The sequence below is a fragment of the Myxocyprinus asiaticus genome, chromosome 38 (genome assembly GCF_019703515.2).
Source record: "Myxocyprinus asiaticus isolate MX2 ecotype Aquarium Trade chromosome 38, UBuf_Myxa_2, whole genome shotgun sequence".
Classification (NCBI taxonomy): Eukaryota; Metazoa; Chordata; class Actinopteri; order Cypriniformes; family Catostomidae; genus Myxocyprinus; species Myxocyprinus asiaticus.
In genome coordinates, this window is record NC_059381.1 from 463,037 (window position 1) to 486,896 (window position 23,860).

Below are 23,860 nucleotides of genomic sequence, written 5' to 3' on the forward strand. Positions count from 1 at the left end.
TATAATTGTATATTATATAATATAATTGTATAAAATATAATATAATTGTATATAATATAATATAATATAAAATATAATATAATTGCATATAATATAATATAATATAAAATATAATATAATTGTATATAATATAATATAAAATATAATATAATTGTATAAAATATAATATAATTGTATATAATATAATATAATTGTATAAAATATAATATAATTGTATATAATATAATATAATATAAAATATAATATAATTGTATAAAATATAATATAATATAATATAATATAAAATATAATATAATTGTATATAATATAATATAATATAAAATATAATTGTATATAATATAATATAATTGTATAAAATATAATATAAAATATAATATAATTGTATATAATATAATATAATATAAAATATAATATAATTGTATAGAATATAATATAAAATATAATTGTATATAATATAATATAATATAAAATAGAATATAATTGTATAAAATATAATATAATTGTATATAATATAATATAATATAAAATAGAATATAATTGTATAGAATATAATATAAAATATAATTGTATATAATATAATATAATATAAAATAGAATATAATTGTATAAAATATAATATAATTGTATATAATATAATATAATATAAAATATAATATAATTGTATATAATATAATATAATATAAAATAGAATATAATTGTATAGAATATAATATAAAATATAATATAATTGAATATAATATATCATATAATATTATATAAATATTAGCCACATTTTTTAATCATAGTTTGTCTTTTTGATGTCCTTAAAATGTAGTCAGTGTTTCATAATGTGATATTCATTAATTATATTCAGTTTTAGTCATATAATTTAACTCAGCGAAAATAACGTTTCATTTGATGATAATGTGCAAAATGACAAAAACATGTGTCAAACTCTTTTAGACCAAACTTTAATCAAATATTCACACATTTAGAAAAAGTTTAAACATTTATTAATTTGAACGTGTAAAAGATACATTCAAAATACAACTGTCCTTGTTGTGAAAACCTGAAATAATAATTAAAACAAATAAACTTAATTATTAGCTATGCTTCATGCTTTAGAGACTGTTATTAAGTGTTTTAGTTTAGTATATTGAATTGCGTATAGTATGTTTTTACAGAAAGCATACTGACACCCAAGTTAAAGGTGCAGTGTGTAAGATTCAGAAACCCATTAGTGACACCTGTGGCTGTTAAGTGAACTGCAGCCTGTTGCCCGTGCTCGTGCACACACTCCATAGGGACGCCAGCGAGTGAGCATCGACCAAAACAATGACTACATTTATACGATAGCTTATGTCAGTGTTAGCTAGCTAGTCAGCTTTATCAGTAGCTGTTAGCTAAATTTGGTGGATGATGACAGTAGCTGTTTATAAAATAGACTGTACATTATAAATATGTTGACACAATTCAGTATTGATGTGATTCTATTGATGTGACCCGCTCCCTTCGCATGAAAATCAGTCTACAGGCTTTAATAGGCAACCTAGGAAGGGCTCATTTTTTAAGTTGTGTTACAAGCTGTTCACACATTGACAAAAAAAGAGATGAATGTTACATGAAAATTGTTACATATTGCACTTTTAAGTTCACCTGTTCATTGGCTTCAATGTCTTTGCAGATGTAGGTTGTAATATTTTATGCCATGGTATGTTTGAATACTCATTCTGATTGGCTGGAATGCGTGCGGTTCAAACCGTTGAATGCACAGGTAGTTCCTGGTCAGTTTTAATCACTGTTCAATATTAATGTACTTTTTGTAACTATAGCAACGTAACATTACAGAGCAAGCAGAGTGAACTATAGCAATTGAAAACATTTCCTAACCACTTTCATCAGCATAGAATGATAGTAATATAATGGAATTCAGCTGGTTTTGCACGGAGGGTGAGAGAAGGAAATCAAGACCTATTAAATGTGTCTCGCTGTCCGGCAAGACGATTTAAACTGTAATGTGTTGTGTATGTTATGTGCTGAAGTACCGCCTATAGCCACTTGAGCCTTTTTCAACTAACATTTTCTTCAGTAATTTAGTTAACGAGATTAACACTGAATATCAAAATGCTGTAGAGTTTAATTGGACACACAGGTTTTGATATCAACAATATACAAGATATGAGAAGTGTTTATTTATTTAGCTTTTATGACTATGCACGATTATATGGTTTGTTGCTTGTTATTATTTGCATTTAGCATTGTTTTTCCATGCTGTGTGTTTGAGGTTTTGGTAAAGAGTTGTTTGAGTCCGATCTGGACCGCATCATGGATCATGTGGAAATGGCGATGGAGATGGTGCCGGTTCTGAAGAATGCTGACATCATTAATATCGTCTCTGGACCAATCACATATACTCCTGACCTGCTGCCCGTGATCGGACCGCACCAGGGCGCTCACAACTACTGGACCGCCATCGGCTTCGGGTAAACACACCACATCACATACCAGTGCTGGGGAGTAGTTCACTAAAAGTAGCTACACAGTGGCAGCAGTGCATAAAATCATGCAGATACAGGTCAGGAGCTTCAGTTAATGTTCACATCAACCATCAAAATGGAGTGATTTGGACCATGGCATGATTGTTGGTCCCAGATGGCAATCAAGAAAAGATGTGCTTTCAGTTGAGATTTAAAGGACTCAATAGTAAAGCAGGATCTAATGTGGAGAGGGAAACTATTCCAAAGATGAGGAGTGGCAACAGGGAAAGCGCGATCACCTTTCGATTTCAAACGAGATTTGGGGACACTCAAGAGCAGACCCTGGGATGACCTTAAAGGCCTTTGATGTCTGATAATGATTAAGAAGATCAGAAATATAGTGAGGTGCCAGCCCATGTAGACATTTAAAAACAGTTAAAAGTACCTTCAATTGAACTCTGTATTCGACTGGAAGCCAGTAAAGAGAGGCCATCACAGGAGAAATACTGACATACTTCTTAGTACCAGTAAGTAGCCTAGCCGCAGCATTTTGTACTAATTGTAGGTCTGATAATGAAGCGTTTGGAAGCCCCAGATACAATGAGTTACAGTAGTCCCATCTGCATGAAATGAAAGCATGAATAACAGTCTCTAGATCCTTGAAAGACAGGATTTGTGGCAATAGACCCAAGCTGGAAAAAGGCACTTTTTTACCACAGAAGGGTAAAGAAGATTAGCAGCCATCCAACTTTTGATATCATTTAGACAGTCAAAGAGGGATTTTAGACCCGAATTGTCACATGACTTCAGAGGGAGATAAAGCTGGGTGTCATCAGCATAGCAGTGGTATGCAATGTTGTGTTTTTGACAGATAGAGCCAAATAGAAACGTGTAAATGGAAAACAAGACAGGACCAAGAATACAGCCTTGTGAAATCCCACAGATAATAGGAGCAGAGGGGGAGGAAAAATGTCCAATTTCAACAGAGAATGTTCCCTCACTCATGCAGGAGGAGAACCTCTGAATCCCCACCCACTGTCATAAACGCTCCAGAAGAAAACCGTGATCTATAGTGTCGAAAGCCGCACTAAGATCAAAGAGTACTGGGATTTTTTTTATTTTTTTTTTATGTTCAGATGTCAAATGGAGGAAATGTCACCAAGTCTTGTACTGCTCAGATAAAGGAAACCATTTTTATTAAATGAGGAAAATTTGTAAAAAATTACCAAATACCATAGGTGGGTTAATTAGTTTTAATGTAGTTTGCTACTTTCTGTTAGTAACTTGTAGAGTAGATAACTACTTGTTTAAAAGAGTATCTTGACTGTAGTTGAACTACTTGCTTAACTTGTAGTTTGAGAAGATACAGTTTGAAAGTTACATACTGACACATCAGTACATCACGAACACAGACAGGATGATTGACAACTGAGGTGTGATTGACAGGTATGGTATAATTCATTCTGGAGGCGTTGGGAAGTTTCTCAGTGATTGGATCATGAGCGGTGAACCTCTGTATGACCTCATCGAATGTGACCCCAATCGCTACGGTCACTGGACAACTGTACAGTACGTGTGTGCCAAAGCCAGAGAATCTTATGGATTCAACAACATCGGTGAGTCACGTGACACAGAAAAACTGCAACTGCATGATTTACTCCATATACAGATGAGTTTAGTCAAAGTCTCACTCTAATAATGTTTTGAAACAGATTGCACACTTATCTCTTGGTCTGTCATGTGTTTCAGTGGGTTACCCAAAAGAGGAGCGTTTCGCGGGCCGTCCAACTAACAGGGTCAGTGGTGTGTATGAGCTGTTGAAGGAGAAATGTTCTATGGGTTTCCACGTGGGTTGGGAGCAGCCGCACTACTTCTACAAACCTGGAGACGAGACGGGATACAAGTGAGACACACAGACTGAATTCAGATCGTCCAAACTCTTCAGATGTTTATGAAAGTCTCTCTGGTTCTGCAGGCCCAGTTTCAGAAGGACTAACTGGTTCGGGCCAGTGGGCCGTGAGTGTAAACTCGTGATGGAGAAAGTGGGTGTAATTGACCTCTCACCCTTCGGGAAGTTCATGGTGACAGGAGAAGATTCACAGCAGCTGCTCGAGCGACTTTTTGCCAACACATTGCCGAAGGTGACAAACTAAAAAACTGAAGAATGATTTTATTTACAATGTTTTTCTTTCTCACATAGGTTTAATACTTTTGATCATTTTAATAAAGAAAAAAAAACCCCCACAATGACCACATTCAAGGACTATACGCTCATTTTCAGTTCAAATATCCGATATTTACTGTCTGTGCATTATCACACTGAGAATAAATGAGTTCATCCAAAAACTGATAAATGTGTCTTTCAGAGGCTTTATATGGAGTTAGGATGAAAATAAGGTGCATTTCAAACTGTTCTGAGACCAGTGCAGACAGACAGCACACTGGAGGTTAAGTCATTCACTAAATAGGGAGCAAGGGAGCATCCTATAGCTCTCTATGCAGTTAAGTGCATTCACTCCTAAAATCTGATCAAAAGTTCAGTTTCAGGCTGCAGATGATGTTTGGATCACTCAACATGTTTGACAGACATGTGACAATGATAATCAGTACATAGATTCAGAATTTATAATGTATCATTTTATTTTAACATGGTTGACAGTGATTGGATGATGCTGGACATTACTTTGAATCTGAATTAATTATGCTAATTTCTGATGTAATGTCTGTAACGTCTCAAAAACATGAATAATCAATACTCCTGGAAACATCATAAACTATTTGAGTTTCTATAGCTTGATATTATTTAAAATTTCACAACTTAATCCTGCTGAGCTCACCATTAATATAGAATGTATGATCACATGTGTGAGTATATCTACTATTTTACAACAGCTTCAAAACAACTTATCCAATCAGAATTTAAAGTCAGAAATATTGATTTAATAAAACTGATGATAATGTATTGTCTGTGTGTTTTATGTGTCTGTGTTGATCTGTGATGATTGAATCATGTTGTCTGTGATGTTTCTCTGTCAGGTGGGTCAAACAAACATCAGTCACATGTTGACCCCACGGGGGCGTGTCTATGCTGAGGTCACAGTTACTCAGCTCACACCGGGAGAGTTTCTGCTCATCACAGGCTCCGGATCAGAACTGCACGACCTCAGGTGTGCCTACACACACACGCGCACACACGCGCACACACACACATTAACTACACACTGAGACCTGAGGTACTGAACACAAATAGTGCAGTCTGAGAGCTGTTGGTGTGTGTAACACAAGAGTGTCTGAGTGTGTGTGTGTGTGTCAGTAGGTCAGAAAGCAGAAAGCAGCTCCCCTATCTCTCTCTCTCACACAGATACACACTAATGGTGGCGGCCCCTAAACTAAATTTAAATGAATAATTTTTAAATAAAATACGGGTGCCAGACAGGTTTGGGCCTGTCAGAATGAATACTTTTGTCCCAGATAGCACTCAAATCCACCAGTTATAACACACATACACACAGCGCCCCCTTCTGGATGAAAGCACTATTGCTGTTGCTCACAGTGATTTGATGAAACCTCTAACAGTAAACATTCAGTGTGTAAGGACTCTTTTCACTTGGATCTGTGAACAAACACCCAGAACACTCTAGATACTTGACTTCTGCATTGACAAACACCACTCACATTATCTAATTATTGTCGCTGTAAATGACTAAATGTCATCAATTCTGTCTGTCTCTCAGATGGATTGAGCGTGAGGTGTTTGATGGTGGTTATCGTGTGAGTGTGTCTAATGTCACAGATGAGATCGGCGTGTTGGGTGTCGCCGGGCCGAACTCTCGCAAGGTTCTTCAGAAACTGACGGATGAAGATTTGAGTGACACTGGATTCAGATTCCTGCACTGCAGATCCATTCAGCTGAACGGCATTCCTGTACGAGCCATGCGCATATCATACACAGGTGAGCTGAACTCATATACATCATCAGTTATATTAGAATCAACTATATCATAATCAACATTTAAACAACATGACTATATACGGGTGTTTCTTTCACATCGGGCACTTTCCCAGCACAGTATCATTTCCAGCACATCTCAAATTCTGTATTGTGTTTAAAGGGATAGTTCACTCAAAAATGTAAATTCAGTCATTGTTTACTCACCCCTGTGTTGTTATAACACTATATGACTTTCTTTATTTTTCTGAACACAAAGGGAGAAATTGTGAAGAAATGTTGTGTTCAGTGATGTCATACAATGGCAGTTTATGGTGACCACCTCTTCAAGCTTCAAAAGAACACAAAAGTATAATTCAGAAGTCTAATAAATTATTCCATGAGACTCATGATTGTTATGAAAGCATACGATAAGATTTGGTGAGAAACAAACTGAAATCTAATGTATTATTTAGTGAAAATGTTCACTGACCGTTGATCTCCTGTGTGCGTTCATGATAGGACACGAGAGCAACAGTTCATGCAGCCCCCTCACGACACTGGGGCGTTCAAGCGAAAACTCGTTTATCTAAAAACAGGTCCAACACAGCGATAGTGACAACAGAACACAACACAGCTGCACACAAAACAGAGAACAGAACTTACTAAACATGTCTGAAGAGTTTGTAGTTGATGAATTGATGCATTTCTATGTCCAGCCTTATTATTTTAGAAAGTTTTTGGACTTTCACAGTGGATGGCCAGTTCACAGTGGATGGAGCTATGCGCGTGATGCCGAAAATAGAAAACAAGTGATCGATAGAATGTCCCGTCACTCATCAATGCTGGTTAGGACAAAAACTCTGATTAACATCGAAAATATACCTTTTATCACGAGTCGTTTTCATTTTTCATTTCATTTTTGGGTGAACTATCCCTTTAATAGAATTCTGTGCTGGAAATGACATTTTTAATCTTTTTCAAATAAAATTACTCCTTTGTCTTGCTAAGGATAATTTCATAGCTAACATTTGATGTGTTCTAAATACACACAATTAAATAATATTTTCACACGTTTTGCATAATTTGGCAAAATTACAGCTTGATTGGCAATAACACTCAATTAAAAGTGATATTTCCCTTGATTTTTCTGTGTTTTGTCTCAGATTTCATCTCAGTCATACTCTTCACTGACACTTTTGTCCACTTGATTATCAAGTACACTAACTTTTGTACGAACATTATTAGGGGAAAATAGTTTGGTGTGCTAGAAATGAAACATACGTTTTTATAAATTGATAGTAGTCATTTTCACACAATAAGTTTTGAAATGGTTTTTGTTTATTTCACTCTTTGTTTAGATGATCATAGGTTTAAACATGTAATTATTAGTATTTTTATAATGTATTTTCATAGTTTAATATAAAAAAATCAGGATCTGGTGGGAGGGTCTGGGTATCTCAGCGAGTAAAGACACTGACTATCACCCCTGGAGTCGTGAGTTTGAATCCAGGGCGTGCTGAGTGACTCCAGCCAGGTCTCCTAAGCAACCAAATTGGCCCGGTTGCTAGGGAGGGTAGAGTCACATGGGGTAACCTCCTCGTGGTCGCTATAATGTGGTTCTCGTTCTCGGTGGGGCGCGTGGTGAGTTGTGTGTGGATGCCGCAGTGAATAGCGTGAAGCCTCCACACGCGCTACATCTCCGTGGTAATGCGTGGAAATTAAAAAAAAAATAAAAAAACGGGTTCTGGGACAAGAATTAAACAACATCAATAGATAAAAGACATTTGAAAAGTAGGGTACAACAGAGCTAAAGGCACATCTTAAGGAAAATTTTTCTGGTCACAAAATGTATCAAGATAAAAAAAATACATATTTCTTTTTATTGAATATTGATGGAACAACATCATTTTGTGAAAAGAAATAATAACAGAAGGTTGTTTTGATTATTTATTTATTTATTTTTTAAAAGTTGGCAGTGGAGCCTTTTACCCCACACTTGGTTATAGTGGTATCGTGTAGATATAGGGGCAATATTTATAGTGTAAAGTCAACTATACAAATAATTTTGAGACAGCAAGATGCGTTTTTGAGTAACAAATTAACAGGGTTCCAACATGTCCTGGAAAACCTGGAATTGCAGTGGTGGGGGCAGTGGTGGCTTAGCGGTTAAAGGTTCTGGGTTAATGATCAGAAGGTCAGGGTTCAAGCCCCAGCACTGCCAAGATGCCATATCATGGCTGACCCTGCACTCTGACCCCAGTTTAGCTGGGATTTGTGAAAAAAAAGAATTTCACTGTGTATGTGCAAATGTATAATGTGTGATAAATAAATAAAATTATAATTATAAAGAATTGTGCAATGCAATTTTCAAGTCATGAAAATTAGAAAAATATCTAACTGTCCTGGAAAATAATGATTTATCATGGAAAATATTTTAGTGTAATAAAATTGTTTTACTGTGTTGCTAACAAGGTTTATGTTACGTGCACAAAAATCATGGTAACGATTGGGACTCGGAATAGGAGTCATATACACACATTTGTATCGTTTTGTCACTGTCAGCGGCTGCACATTTAGAAACGATGTAAACTGTTAACTGTCAGAAACTAATCCTGTCATGCTGTCATCTCTGCTTTGCTCTGATGAAATAGTTGAAGTATTGATATAGTACAAAATAAAATGTTTTGGTTCCAACACTGCTGTTATGTTAACCAAAAAAACATTTGACGGTCAGACCACTGATTTTTTGAAAACGAGTTTGTAGCGTTGTGATTCGGCCTTCACAACTTGAGATATGAATGAATGTTTAATAGTTAAACGATCAGAGTCTGCTTATACTACGGTTACCACATGTAGTGTGCAGAAAACACGGACTGAATCATGGAATGTAGTCATAAAAATGCCATTAGCTATAAAACACAGAATGTCATGGAATATGACATATTTGAACAAAAATGAATGTTTAAATGTACAATTAATCAAATTAAAATTGTGTGATAATTAAACTGCAAAAGTCTGTGATTTAATGAAATAAATATATAATCTGCAAGTGATGCACGCTTCAAAATGAATGTGTAGAGCCACTCACACACTGAAAACACCTCATCATGATCATCACGTGTGCTCTGTGTGTGTGTGAGATGACAGAGATCACTCTGAAGTGTGCAGCACATGCAGACTATGTATGTATTTATTTATTTACAGGGATTAATAATCACACTGGGCCATGTAGTGAACTGCTTATCTGGAGGTCAGAAACTACCATCAAAACACACAGAAACGTCAAAATAAAAGTACGATTTAAAAGGACGCATGTGTTTTTGCTTAAATATATATATATTTTTTCTCCCCAATGTGGAATGTCCAATTCCCAATGCGCTCTAAATCCTTGTGGTGGCGTAGTGACTCGCCTCAATCCGAGTGGTGGAGGATGAATCTCAGTTGCCTCCGTGTCTGAGACCGTCAATCCGCGCATCTTAACACGTGACTTGTTGAGCGCATTACCGCAGAGACATAGCGCGTGTAGAGGCTTCATGCTATTCTCCGCGGCATCCACACACAACTCACCACACGCCCCACCGAGAGCGAGAACCACATTATAGCGACCATGAGGAGGTTACCCCGTGTGACTCTACCCTCCCTAGCAACCGGGCCAATTTGGTTGCTTAGGTGACCTGACTGGAGTCACTCAGCACACCCTGGATTCGAACTAGCGACTCCAGGTCAATACTCACTGAGCTATCCAGGCCCCCGTTTTTGCTTAAATATTACACCTGTTGAGCACATAAAATATCCTGGAAATGTCCTGATAAATTGTGCCTTGAAAAGAGTGGGAACCCCGATTAAAATGATACTTACTCAAAATAACTACTTCAGAAAAGTGTTCACGATTTCCTGTTAATTTCAAACACATTTGGCATTTTATAACATCTCAAGTATTTTATAAACAAATGAATCTCTATTATGATTGGTTGAGTCAATGTGAGCACACTTTGAACATTTTTCAGAACAAATCTTTACACCTCACTTAATAAAAACATGTTTAATAGGGGCCTTTAGCACCTGCAGCAGTACCCAAATACTTTCACTTACTGAACAGTTATTAAAAAACTTTTGATTTAATGACCTTTAACAAAACTGAAAATAATAAATATTTTGTCTCAAAATAAATGATGATGGTAAAGTTAAAGACTTTAAATAACAAAATGAAAAAGTTGAAATCTGTTAGTTTCAATAAAAATCTACCCCTGGGACATGAAAGAGCCTGAAGTTGAAGAAACATGCATGTAAAACATTTATGTAGTTGTGTAAACAGTCTACATGAGAAAAACATATCAAATAATGTCTTTATGTCAATATACAGATGCAGAAAGGTTTGTGTGTGGGTTTGATGATACAGTGGTTCTCAACCCTGTTCCTGGAGGTAACCCAACACTGCACATTTTGTATATCTCCTTTTTCTGACACACCCAATTCAGCTGTTGGAGTCTCCACTAACGAGCTGATGAGTTGAATCAGCTGTGTTTGATTAATGAGATATCCTAAATGTGTAGTGTTGAGGGGCCTCTAGGAACAGGGTTGGGAACTATGATAGAAAATGTCATTAGCTCAGTATTAAACAATAGAAGTCAATGGTGTGTGTGTGGTGTGTCGTGTGTGTGTGTGTGGTGTGTTGTGCGTGTGTGTGTGGTGTCGTGTTGGTGTGTGGTGTGTGTGTGTGGTGTGTCGTGTGTGTGTCATGTGACGTGTGTCATGTGTGGGTGTGTGTGTGTGTGTGTCATGTGTGACGTGTGTGTTGTGTGTGTATGTGTGTGTGTGCATGTGTGTCATGTGTGGGTGTGTGTGTGTGTGTGTGTGTGTGTGTGTTGTAGGTGAGTTGGGTTGGGAGTTGTACATGGACATGAAGAACATGAGTGCTGTGTATCAGTCACTGATGGACGCCGGACAGTGCGAGGGAATCGATGACTTTGGCACGTACGCCATGAACTCACTGAGACTGGAGAAAGGTTTCAGAGCCTGGGGAGCTGAGGTAACACACACACAAAAACACACGTTACACAAATAAACAGTATTCATCTGATTAGCGTCTGATGGTCTTTTATTTCCAGATGAATTGTGACACGAATCCTCTTGAAGCTGGTTTGGATTATTTCATCAAACTCAACAAGGTAACAGAACTCAAAAACACAACACTAATTCAACATGTGACAGATGTTGACAAAACAGACACACATTGTGATGTGCATTCTTAGTTACATAAATCAGTGTTTTCCAGTGTTGTTATACAGTATGTGTGTTAGTGTTATTATTGATAATAATTATAGTACAGATAGTTATTATATCTATATTTTATTATAGATATTACAGCTTCATTTTCTGTTAATGCATGATCTTCTGTAGAGCTGCTTTGAAACTATGTGTGTTGTGAAAAGCGCTGTATAAATAAAAATAACTTGACTTGACTAGTGTATATTTCTGTCACCCTTATTAACATCCTCGTTGTTTGTTTTTTAATCATGAAAATGTATTCTATCATCTGACAGTAGCTTGTAGTGTAAATAACAACTTTTTAGAGGGCAGCTTGACTAGTTTATTTAAGTTATGAGTAGCTTGTCACTTCTGCAACATTGAGCACGTTTACCTGCACGTTTTTACACCAAAGTTATGCTTAATAAGCTGACAACGGGTGTGGTCATGTAAACGCATTAAACGGCACAAGGTCATAACTGGCATAAGGATAAATCCATCGACACAGTTAGATTTTTGCCCATTACACAGATTTTGTGTTGCTTGTGAACCACCTTAAACAGCTTATTTAATGTGTGCACGTGTTGTGTGCATGCCTCCTCACGATTTGATGTGAAAAGAAGAGAACAACTTGATTATTTCAAATCTCATGTAAATGCCGATTTTTTTGCTTTTTCTGAAATTTTAAATAAGATGCTTTTTTGAAGTTATCAGCATATTGGTGTGCATGTAAATGTGCTAATTATAAGATTATAATAATAATATGTTTATTTTATATAGTGCCTTTCTTGAACACAAGGTCGCTGAGAGCAAATACGTGAAATACAGCAAATGGACAGATAACACACACACTCAAAAAGAAACTTCCTAACAAGCAGCCGAGAGATAACACTGAGTGAAGAGATGAGTTTTTAGATGTGATTTAAAGGAGGAGAAAGTGGTGAGTTCCCATAGGGGTTGTGGGAGAGCATTCCAAAGTCGAGGAACAAAAATCATAAATGACCTGCCTCCCATTGAAGACAACCTGAACTTCGGGACAAACAGGAAATTTGCCCTAGTAGACTGTAGAGAGTGAGCGGGAATATAAGGGCGAAGCAACTCAGTGATGTATTGAGGAGCAAGTGTGTGAAGAGCCTTGAAAGTTATCAACAATATCTTGTATTGAATGCAATAGGTAATTGGTAGCCAATGGAGCTGTCGCAGAATGGGAGTGATGTGTGCAGACTTTTTACTGGAAGTAAGAACTCTAGCTGCAGAATTGTGGATGTATTGTAGGTGATTTAGGGTCTTAGTGTATAAACCAAAGAAGAGTGAATTACAGTAATCCAATCAAGAGGAAATGAACGCATGGACTAGTGTTTCTGCATCGTTCGTATTGAGTACTGGACGGAGACGGGCAATATTGCATAAATGAAAAAATGACATCTTTATAATGTTATTAACATGAACCTCAAAGGTGAGTGATGTATCAAAAATCACCCCAAGGTTACGAACAGCGAGAGAGGGCTTAATGGTAGTACCATCAACATCCAAGGTAAAGTCTGAACAGCTTGATACCAATGATTTGGGGCCCATTATCAAGATGTCTTAAATCATGTAGGCACGCAGATAATGAGGGTGGTGAGAATGGTGTTGAGGAGCTATAACTAACATAAATCTGGGTGTCATCCGCATAACAGTGTAAACTAAGGCCATGTTTCAGTATAATTTCACCAAGTGGAAGGACATAAATTACAAAAAGAAGGGGGCCCAGCACTGAGCCTTGAGGGACCCCTCTTAAAGGTGCTATATGCAATATTTTTACTGTACTAAATCATAAAATGACCATCATATGTCATTAGAGAATTAGGAAACATGCCAAGTTGAAATTCTGGCTTTTCCAATAACAGTGCTACAGTCAGTATATTCTACTTTGAAGTTTCCATTCCGGGCCGGAATTTCTGTTTATGTTTTGGCCTGTGTGATCCCGCCCACTGCCCACTCACCAATAGTATTTTGACACCACCGGGTTGCCAGATTTGAACAAGTTTGCAGGCAAACAACACTGCGTGCTGCAGCCATGGAAGCCAGCAAACGAACTGGATCAGAGATAACAGATTCCACCTGACCTAAAAAGCCTCGCCATCTGTCTAAAAACCACCATGACCAGAGGTGTAGTAAAACAAGGATAAATATTAGAGATGCCTTTGGAAGATGGAGACAGCTTAAAGCCCAGAAATCCTTTAAAACGGATGCCTAGCTGACTAATTTGCATATCAACATTCTGGCAACCCACATGATCTTCGAGTCTGGGGCGGGGCAGACAACTCTCCAATATTTTGAATTTGGACTGCAGTACCCATTTCAAACACTTGCTGTCAGTCTTACATATAGCACCTTTAAAACAAAACCAATTGATGATTTGTAATTCTTTATTGAGACAAACTGCTGCCTATCTTGTAGACAGGATAATAACCAATGATAAGCAGTGATGGAGATGCCTATAGCTAAAAGACGAGTAAGAAGGATTTTATGGGAGACAGTGTCAAAAGCTGAGCTTAGATCGAGTAGAAGAAGAATGTTGAGTGAACCTGTGTCTGCAGAAATGAGAAGGTCGTCTACTTCCCTTAATAGAGCTGTTTCCGTGCTGCGTAGTGGGCGAACACCTGACTGAAAGGGCTCGAAGAGATTGCTAGACTTCAGGTGTTCCTGAATTTGGGAAGCAACCACTCTCTCAAGGATTTTGGTCACAAATGGAAGGTTGGAAATAGGACTATAATTCTCCAATACACTTGGGTCAACATCAGGTTGCTTGAGTAAGGTGAGACAGCGGCTGTTTTTAAAGCTAATGGAACAAAACCAGAAAGGAGTGATGTATTAATCAGGTGAGAGATAGAAGGAGTGATAGCATGAAGAGAGCATTTAAGGAGAGAAGGAGGTGCAGGGTCAAGATGGCATGTTGAAGAGTGTGATTTATTAATCAACTCAGCAACATAAGATGGGGTGATATGGGAATAGTAGTAAGTCGGGTTGATTCACATAGCTCAACAGATGCAGGTGGAGACAGTGATGGAGACTGTGTATGTTTCTTAATAGTGGAAAAGAGAGTTTTAGGTTTACAGTTTGAGTTATTGATAATGGAAGAAAAATAGTTCGCCCGTGCAATGTTAAGAGAAGCCTTGGAATGGACAAGGTGATCAAAGAGACCCACAGAATAAACAGTCAAGACAGTTTCCTTGAGGAGCTGTTCCAGATGTCGACCCTTTGCTTTCATAGCCCGCAATTCAGGAGTATACCAGGGAGAGGAATAAGACAGGTACATAGTCATCTAAGATGGAGGTAATTGTTGCATTGTATAAAGAAAGAATTTCATCAGGGAAGGAAAGGTTTAAAGAAGATGAGAGTACAGAATTGCAGATAGAATCGGTGAAAGATGACATTGATTGATTTTATTTTTTCTGTTTTTTGCTACAAGACTTGAAAGTAAACTTAATGAGCTTATGATCAGAAAAACTATCCAAAGTTCCTAAAAGAGAAAGATTGTTAAGCCCATAGGAACATGCCAAGTCCAAAGTGTGGCCATGACAATGCGAAGGAACAATAGAAATTGAAATAATCAAGTATAGACATAAACTCATTAGAAGCAGCTGAGGTAGTGTCAGCATGGATATTGAAATCTCCCAACATTATCACTGTTTTATGTGATGCACAGTCTAGAGTAAGCAATTCACTGAGGTCAGAAAGAAAGCTTGGGCGTCTATTAGGTGGTCTATAGATTAGAATTACAAGCAACGGGTTATGCCCTAACAGTCTAATAAAGAGATATTCAAATGATAAGATTTCATGAAAATCAACAATAGTCGATTTAATGCTATGTTGGTGAACAGCCGCTAAGCCACCACCCCTGCCTTGGACCCGGGGCTTAGCAAGGAAGGTGTAACCCTCCGGTGTCATCAGGTTGAGTTCCATGTAATCATTTGCAGTTTGCCAAGTTTCAGTTAAGAAGAGTATGTCCAAATTATTGTCAATAATAACATCTCTGAGCATGTTGCTTTTACCAGTCAATGAGCAAACATTTAAAAGAACACCAGTATTACATGGGGACACATAGTGACACATAGTCCATAGCAGGCCTACTGACTGATTCATGTCTGACTGGGGTTAGTAGCGAGCCAACATTAACTCCACGATAAGAAGTGCATGATGAAGAAAATTAGAGCAGGATGACCAGATGGACGGAATCAAAGTAGGAGATGAGTAGTGTAAATTCCATTGACGTTTCACAGAACGGTGAACATAGCGCGGACGTCTAGTAATCCCAAGCTCTTTACAATAATCATAAACCACAGTGTCTAATCGAGAAGAGCAGTAAATACCATGTAGCTGCGATGAGGAGTATTCAAGCGCCATCTCCACAGAGATATCTACTAGTATTACTAGCAGAGTGAGGCCAATAAAGCTCACCGCTATACATTTGGAGTTCATATAAGGCATGGCGGAGATCAACGGAGAACAAGAACCAACTACACAAAGACACAAACTACAACATGCCGTACCACGTTAGCCATGACCAGACAAGCAGAAAACACCCAAACACAACCAAGGAGAAAGTGCAGACTATCTCATTAGCTGAACTCAGGCTGAACCACCAAGGAAATAATACCCAGACACAGTTCAATGAGAGAGTGGAGACTAACTCACCAGCTAAACCAGCAGGGATGAACAGTGGTCAGCGGGCTCGCCGACGGTGTGTGAGGCAGTGCATGTGGCAAAGAGTCCCGGGTATGTGCGAGTTCCAGGGAGAGATATATTCCAGAGTGATCCGGTGCAGTCCAAATACGGTCAACAGTGCACAAATAGTTTAATAAAATCCAGGAAGCAAGTTAGCAACAGTGAAGACTCCAAAAGAGAGCAGAGTTCCAAATACAGTCAGCAGTGATCAAAAGTTCAGTGTAGTCCAGGGAGTAAATCCGCAACAGCGTAGAATCCAAAAGAGAGCAGAGTTCAATAAAGTTGATCACTTGGAGAAGGCAGAGATAACAGTATAATAATCAAAACAACAAAAATAACACATGAAAAACACAGGACTGCCAGTGAGAAGTGGCAGCCAAACGCACACAGTGTACTCCCACGTGACACAGCAAATCCATTATGAAAATAGCACTGTATTATTAATAAAAACAATACCACTTTGTGTGTGTTTATCAGTCTGCAGATTTCATTGGTAAACAGGCTCTGTTGGAGATCAGGTCTCAGGGTTTGAAGCGCAGACTGGCGTTTCTCACGCTGCAAACGGACGACATCGACCCAGAGGGCAACGAGACCATCTGGCACAATGGCAAAGTAAAGATTTACCCAATCACATTCACACAATCTGCAGTTAATATGCAGAGACAACTATAAGCAGATGTTTGTAGGTTAACCCTTAAAGCTCAGAAGGTGTTTTTAAAGATTTCCTGTTTCAGTGGCAAACCCAAAAAAGACTCGACAAAAAAAAAAAAAAAAAAAAGCTCAGAAAAACTGCTTTTGTTTTGTTCCCAATCATGTCAACTGTATCTGAGAATAATTTTGTGTTGATACGACAAAGCAATCAAAAGTTATAACATTGCAAATATAATTGATCATAGTGTCCATAAACATCTCCAAACAAATAAAACATAATAATTGTACATAAGAACTAATTACACATGCAAACACAACAATGACTAAAGGTTTGCATAGCATGCAGACATGATTTTAGTAATGAGATTTCACAGAATGAGTTTCATTCTGTGTCATTTGAGTCATCATTGAGTCTGTGTCATGTATTTGGCGCCATCTCCTGGTGGTCATATGTAACATTGTGCTTCATATGGATTATCTAATGATCTACGTATCTGATTATCTTGTGTGTGGACTCGTTTGAAAGATAATCACCTCGTCTAAGTAATGATATGTGATATTTTATGTTCTGTTTATTTTTCTTGAATTTATAAGCGGAAATGCGGCATTTAAGCAACACCAACATAATTGTCAAAGACATATACTTAGTTATTACTAATATAGTAATATATTGTCCTTGTTACAGTGTAATTACACAAGTAAGTACCGAGCAATATTCATTAATAAAATGTACTTACTATAGGGTTAGGGTTTGGATTAGGGTTAGTTGTTATTACTATAGTCAATACATGTATAACAAGGACACTGTAAAATAAAGTGTTGCTGTTTTTTTTATTATTCAGGGTTTTGAATATGATGTATGAATCTTTAGTAGTTGAACGGATTTTGTAGGTAAATGTGCAAATGTAACATGCTGGTTTCAACACTTGTGGGGTTAAGGGTCAGGTATATCAGTATTAAGTCTGCTTCAGGAAGTGTCCACACAAACACATGATAGCACAATAATAGTCCGACATGGAAAAATTCATTCAGATGTTTGTACAGAAACATGAAGATTGTAGTTAATAATATTTTGACAATTATTAAGCTCAAAGGGTTAATTTTCTCTGTGGCAGCAACAAGTACACAAGACAAATACTAAAACAAAATCTGCAGATACTAAATAACAAGTCGAACGTTGAATCTGAGTGATTTCACTGTTTATCTTTGATGATCTGAATTATCTGTGCCCCATCTGATAACTGAAGTTTCATAAAGCAGAGAGAACATGTGTTATTGTCACAAAACCTGAGGTGATTCTGAGGGGGATTTTTACGTCACGTACTGAAGTCTTGGAGCTGTGAGATCTAAACTCAAATGTTTGTCCATCAGGTGGTTGGAAACACGACGTCTGGAGCATACAGCTACAGCACACAGCAGAGTCTGGCGTTGGGTTACCTGCCTGTGGATCTTGTTACTGTGGGTCAGAGAGTGGAGGTGGAGCTGCTGGGTCAGAAATATCCTGCCACAGTCACACAAGAACCGCTAGTCCTCACAGAACCCGCCAGAACCAGACTGCAGAAGAAGAGCAAAAGAGTCTGAGCCCACACTGGAACATGATTACTAGATGATCTTTCATGTTTGAAATTCATTAGGATCCTTAACCAACGTTTATCAGTCACACCTGAAAATCACTAAACAAATATGAATGTCTTAAAATGCAAATGTAAAGATTGTGTTAGAAATAATTGTGAATATTTGCTGCTGAGCATCATGTCTTAATGTCTTAATCTGTGTAAATGATTTCTTGTCATGTGTAGCTCAGTAAACTGTATTTTACTGTCATCTGTTCAAACATACTGATGATTCTTACCAACTGAATTCAGTACCAGTAAAGACCTGCAGTGAAATACAATGTCAGTATTGCACATCGAGTGATTCCTGTATAATGTTATAATGACCTCGGATTATTCCTGTATATCTCTGAACTGTATATTTTCATTCTGAATAAACTCTGACGGCTTTAATCACTGTATGATTAAACATGTTCAGCTTTACAGATGTAAAAGTTTATGATCATGTGTGTATTTTGATGGTTTTGTATAATCTGTCTGAATAAAATCATCTGTATGTGTATGTTCAGAATAGCCGACTACAATACTATATTTCTGCATTGTGAACAGTATACCCAGTGTGATATTTCACTAATATTTTAACATTTCATTATTTCATTTCTTTATGTCATCAGACTGCCAAAGACAATTTTGCACAAAATTTACTTGAAATGCAAAAGGAGTTTTTGGGATGATAACTGAAAGCCACTCACTGAATTTAATGTAATTCTAGGACATCATGTGACAGCAATGTAGGATGCCTAATATGTGCTGTTTCACACTGGTATTCTATTACGAACATTGAAAACTTGACTTATTAAATTAATATTTCGGGTTCAATACAAGTTCATCTCAATCGACAGCATTTGTGGCATAATACTGATTACCACAAAAATGTATTTGAACTCGTTTCTCCTTTTGCTTTTTTGTTTTTTAAAAAGGACAAATGTGTGTTACAGTGAGACACTTACAATGGAAGTCAATGGGGCCAATTTTTGGAGGGTTTAAAGCTCCAGAAATGTGAAGCATATAATTTTATAATAGCACCTACATTAATGTGTATTATTTGAGCTGTAAAATTGTTTAAATCGTAATTTTTATGGTCGTATTATGGTTTGCGGTGTTACGTTGTCATGGCAAAAAAGTTGTACAATTGTCTATAACTTTACACATATGCGGTTAATAAGTGATTTTATCACACTAAAATCATGTTATCACACATATAGTTTATGTTATGTTGTTAGTACACCTAAAAATTAAAATTCTCATCATTTACTCACCCTCATGCCATCCCAGATGTGTATGACTTTCTTTCTTTTGCAGAACACAAATGAAGATTTTTAGAAGAATATTTCAGCTCTGTAGGGCCATACAATGCAAGTGAATGGTGACCAGAACTTTGAAGCTCCAAAAAGCACATAAAGGCAGCATAAAAGTAATCCATACGACACCAGTGGTTTAATCCATGTCTTCAGAAGCGATATGACAGGTGTGGGTGAGAAACAGAATTAAGTCTGTTTTTACTATAAATCTTTCACATTCTTCTTTGGTTTTTCGGAGATTCTCATTATTCGTGCCACCTATTGGGGAGGGAGGAGAATTTGCAGTAAAAAAGGATTTAACCCTCCTAAAGTCTAAGTGGTCGTTTAAAAAAAAGCGATACCTTTGGTTTTCTTGGTCAAAATTGACCGCCCATTGAAAATGAATGGGAAACACCAAAAAACAGCATTTTTTTTTAAATCTTTCAAATACAATCAATAAATCTGCCATAATGCAGAAATAATAGACAGAAATTACAGGGTGAGACTCTAAAACATCCTCAGTGCAAAACATACACACTCACACACTCTCAAACATTTTGAGTTTGCTATTCACAAGAAGCATCTGCTGACATGGACCAAGCCTCGAAATCGATCGAGTTCTCACGATCAAGATGGCACCACTGACCCATAAGAATCACTCATAATGTGATCTCTACTAGTAAGCTAATTACATAATTTCCACGCAAAATATATTTAGTGTGCATTTATTCATTTATTTGGGTCATTGCCGTGTAATAAGCGGGATAATGAACAGTCGGGTCTTGATCACCCTTTTGGGGTTTATTTTGCGATAACAACCAGCTGACTGTACAATATCCCTTAAACAATGCAATGATCTAATTTACTATAATAAATCAAAGAGTCGCTAAAAATCAAGTTTTTAAAAATCTTTTCTTTTTTTAATTTTTTTAATTTTTTTTTTTTTGGGGGGGGGGGCCTGGGTAGCTCAGTGGTAAAATACGCTGGCTATCACCCCTGGAGTTTGCTAGTTCGAATCCCAGGGCGTGCTGAGTGACTCCAGCCAGGTCTCCTAAGCAACCAAATTGGCCCAGTTGCTAGGGAGGGTAGAGTCACATGGGGTAACCTCCTCGTGGTCGCTATAATGTGGTTCGTTCTCGGTGGGGTGCGTGGTGAATTGAGCGTGGTTGCCGCGGTGGATGGCGTGAAGCCTCCACATGCGCTATGTCTCTGTGGCAACGCGCTCAACAAGCCATGTGATAAGATGCGCGGGTTGACAGTCTCAGACGCGGAGGCAACTGAGATTCGTCCTCCACCACCCGGACTGAGGCGAGTCACTACGCCACCACGAGGACTTAGAGCACATTGGGAATTGGGCATTGCAAATTGGAAGAAAAAGGGGAAAAATCCCCCCCCCCCCAAAAAAAAGAATTTTATGGCATATCAGAAAAAGTGTCTGTTTGTCTGAGAGTGTTGTTGATGTGTGTTTCAGTCGTGGTAAAGCGTCTCCGCGAGTTGAACTGCTGCATAACATTGACCCACTGTATGACGACATCGCACCATGTGAGTGACAGACAAACATGGTTTAAGTCAAAGTCTCGAGTCTGAGTTCTCAAAACAGAAATAATCTGTGTGTTTGTGTCTGGTGTTCAGGTCCAGGTGATAATCTCTCAGGTGCATTTCTGCAAGAGTCTTTTCGCTCATCAGCATCTCGGTGGATTTCTCTCGGGTCTCGCTCAGAGTTTAACATCTCCGTTCACGCTGCCATTCGTTACAAGAACTGGAAACTTCTCACCGGTTATCCAGGTAACATCTTACATCAATATGATTAATGAATAAATTAAGGTCTACTGTCCCTGAAAAATCAATAAATAAATGCCAATGAAACACAGTACAAATAACTATTAAAACCTAAAAATTACAATGAGTGAATTTTCCTCTTTCAGGCTGAATTTGATTGTCTTTTATTTGACACTGAAGTGATGAACATGTGTTTCCTTCAGGTTGTCCTCTGTGGTTTGCGCCCCCTTCTGGTGGTCCAGTGACGTCATCGACACTCTCTGAGCTGCTGAAGCAGGTGATGCTGTTTAACATCGAGCAGGATCCCGAGGAGCGTGTGGAGATTTCCCATCAGCACCCAGAGATCGTCAACTTCCTGCTTAAGCGCTTACATCATTACCAGAGTGAAGCTGAACCAATCACATTTCCCCCTGATGACCCCCGCTGTGACCCCGGACCCTCAGGAGCCTGGGGACCCTGGCAGTGATGAAAATGATGAAGGACAGTAATGTGTGTGTTTATAGAGAGAAACGTATTAATGAGAGTGTACAATAATTTTCTTAAGGAGTATTTTATATTGTAAAAATAATCTAGTCTCAACATCTTTAAACAGGGAATCCATGGGTCTTTAAAGTCTTCAATTCACTTTTTAATATTTAACCCTCCTATGGTATTAAAAAATGGCACCTTCCTTTGGTATTCGCGGACAGTGTTGGAGGTAATGTGATAAAAGTAACTTACGCGTTACGTAATCAGATTACTTTTTTCAAGTAACGAGTAAAGTAACGCAATATTTTTTTATTTTGGACCATAATATCTGAGTTAGAGCGTTGCTTTTGTACACCTCTACTGTCCCTGTATTGTGAGAAATTAGGATTAAAAGTGTGCAAACTTCAGGGAGGAGACGTAGTGCATGATGGCATTGTAGTTCTATAGAGTGTGAGGCCAGAGACTATTTAGCAGCTCCCCAGTAACTGGGAGAATGGGATGAGAAAAGCTGACTCTGGATCAGTGGCTCCGAGCAACATTCTACATCGACTGTAAAAGCAGAGAAAATATCTTAGTTTCTAAAAAGACTCTACATTTTAGTTTTATAATAAACAAGTAGTTTCAGTGATTCATGAAACAAACCGTTTTTATGACATTTTGGTAGCATTAAAAACGATTCTATGCAAGTTGTATCAGCATGTGCGTTTGCAGTTGTATGCGTTGTATGATCAACCAGTGGCGTCTGTACGCACCGTGGATCAACTCAAAACAAGCCTGCAGTGTTGTACAGTAGCTAGCATGAGCTGTAATGTCTCTTGTATGCAGTACATGGCTAATTAGTATGGAATGCATAGCAGAGCAGAAGAGAAAGTGGCTGTGAGAAAAAAAGTAACGCAAAAGTAACGTAACGCTTTACTTTCCATAAAAAATTACTTTTTAATTAACTAAGTTAATTTAAGGAGTAACGCAATATTCGAGCAAGTTACTTTTAAAAGTAACGTTACCCAACACTGTTCGTGATCATTTTTTACTGGAAGGGTCAGATGTGTAACCCTTTTTTATTTTCTTTTTTTATGATGATAATGATACCATCTCTTCCCTGAAGAACAGTACAATTATGCATTTCTTTTGGGATTTTAAACTATTTTGATCTTATTTACTTTTACATTTCTAAATGTTACCATTAATTTGCATATACAAATAAACACATTTTTGAAAAACAAAATGTCAAAATTCATAACCTTCACTTCTATAAATTGAAACATGAAGAAAATATGAGAATATGACATGAATTGGAGGCAGATTGCTGCCATCTGGTGAATAAAATATAAATAACATGAGTTGAACATCATGTCATGCCAGTAATTGTGTGTGTGTGAGAGAGTGTGTGAGAGAGTGAGTGTGTGTGTGTGAGTGAGTGTGTGCGTGTGTGTGCGCGTTTGTGAGAGTGTGTGCATGTGTGTGTGTGTGTTTGAGAGAGTGTGTGTGAGTAAACACACACACACACACATGTTGGTGCAGCTATCATTATGAGGACTCTCCATAGACATAATGATTTTTATACTGTATGAACTATAGATTCTATCCCTTAACCCTAACCCTACCCCTAAACCTAACCCTCACAAAAAACTTTCTGCATTTTTACATTTTCAATAAAACATCATTTAGTATGTTTATTAAGTGATTTAAATTATGGGTACACTAGAAATGTCCTCAGAAACCACA

At 37.5% G+C, this 23,860-nt stretch overlaps 3 protein-coding genes across 4 annotated transcripts in view; 2 read left to right on the forward strand and 1 right to left on the reverse strand.

Annotated features, from left to right (window-relative positions):
* Window positions 1–23,860, forward strand: part of LOC127428970 (dimethylglycine dehydrogenase, mitochondrial-like) — a 73,341-nt gene that overhangs the window by 15,033 nt on the left and 34,448 nt on the right. The window contains exons 7-16 of one of the 2 annotated variants that reach the window (XM_051677665.1): window positions 2,264–2,462; window positions 3,903–4,072; window positions 4,206–4,359; window positions 4,432–4,597; window positions 5,493–5,623; window positions 6,191–6,408; window positions 11,259–11,416; window positions 11,496–11,555; window positions 16,822–16,956; window positions 18,367–19,861. In XM_051677665.1, the coding sequence (XP_051533625.1) occupies window positions 2,264–2,462; window positions 3,903–4,072; window positions 4,206–4,359; window positions 4,432–4,597; window positions 5,493–5,623; window positions 6,191–6,408; window positions 11,259–11,416; window positions 11,496–11,555; window positions 16,822–16,956; window positions 18,367–18,576 (1,601 nt within the window). In that variant the 3' untranslated portion in view covers window positions 18,577–19,861. Of the gene's footprint in view, window positions 1–2,263; window positions 2,463–3,902; window positions 4,073–4,205; window positions 4,360–4,431; window positions 4,598–5,492; window positions 5,624–6,190; window positions 6,409–11,258; window positions 11,417–11,495; window positions 11,556–16,821; window positions 16,957–18,366; window positions 19,862–23,860 lie in introns of those variants that run through there. The other variant, XM_051677666.1, reaches the window with a different exon arrangement.
* The window catches only part of lhfpl2a (LHFPL tetraspan subfamily member 2a), a 145,901-nt gene that overhangs the window by 6,907 nt on the left and 115,134 nt on the right, over window positions 1–23,860 (forward strand). The window lies entirely within an intron of this gene.
* The window catches only part of LOC127428974 (arylsulfatase B-like), a 16,553-nt gene continuing 10,500 nt past the window's right edge, over window positions 17,808–23,860 (reverse strand). The window contains exon 7 of the mRNA XM_051677674.1: window positions 17,808–18,549. Within this exon, the coding sequence (XP_051533634.1) occupies window positions 18,527–18,549 (23 nt within the window). The 3' untranslated portion in view covers window positions 17,808–18,526. The remainder of the gene's footprint in view (window positions 18,550–23,860) is intronic.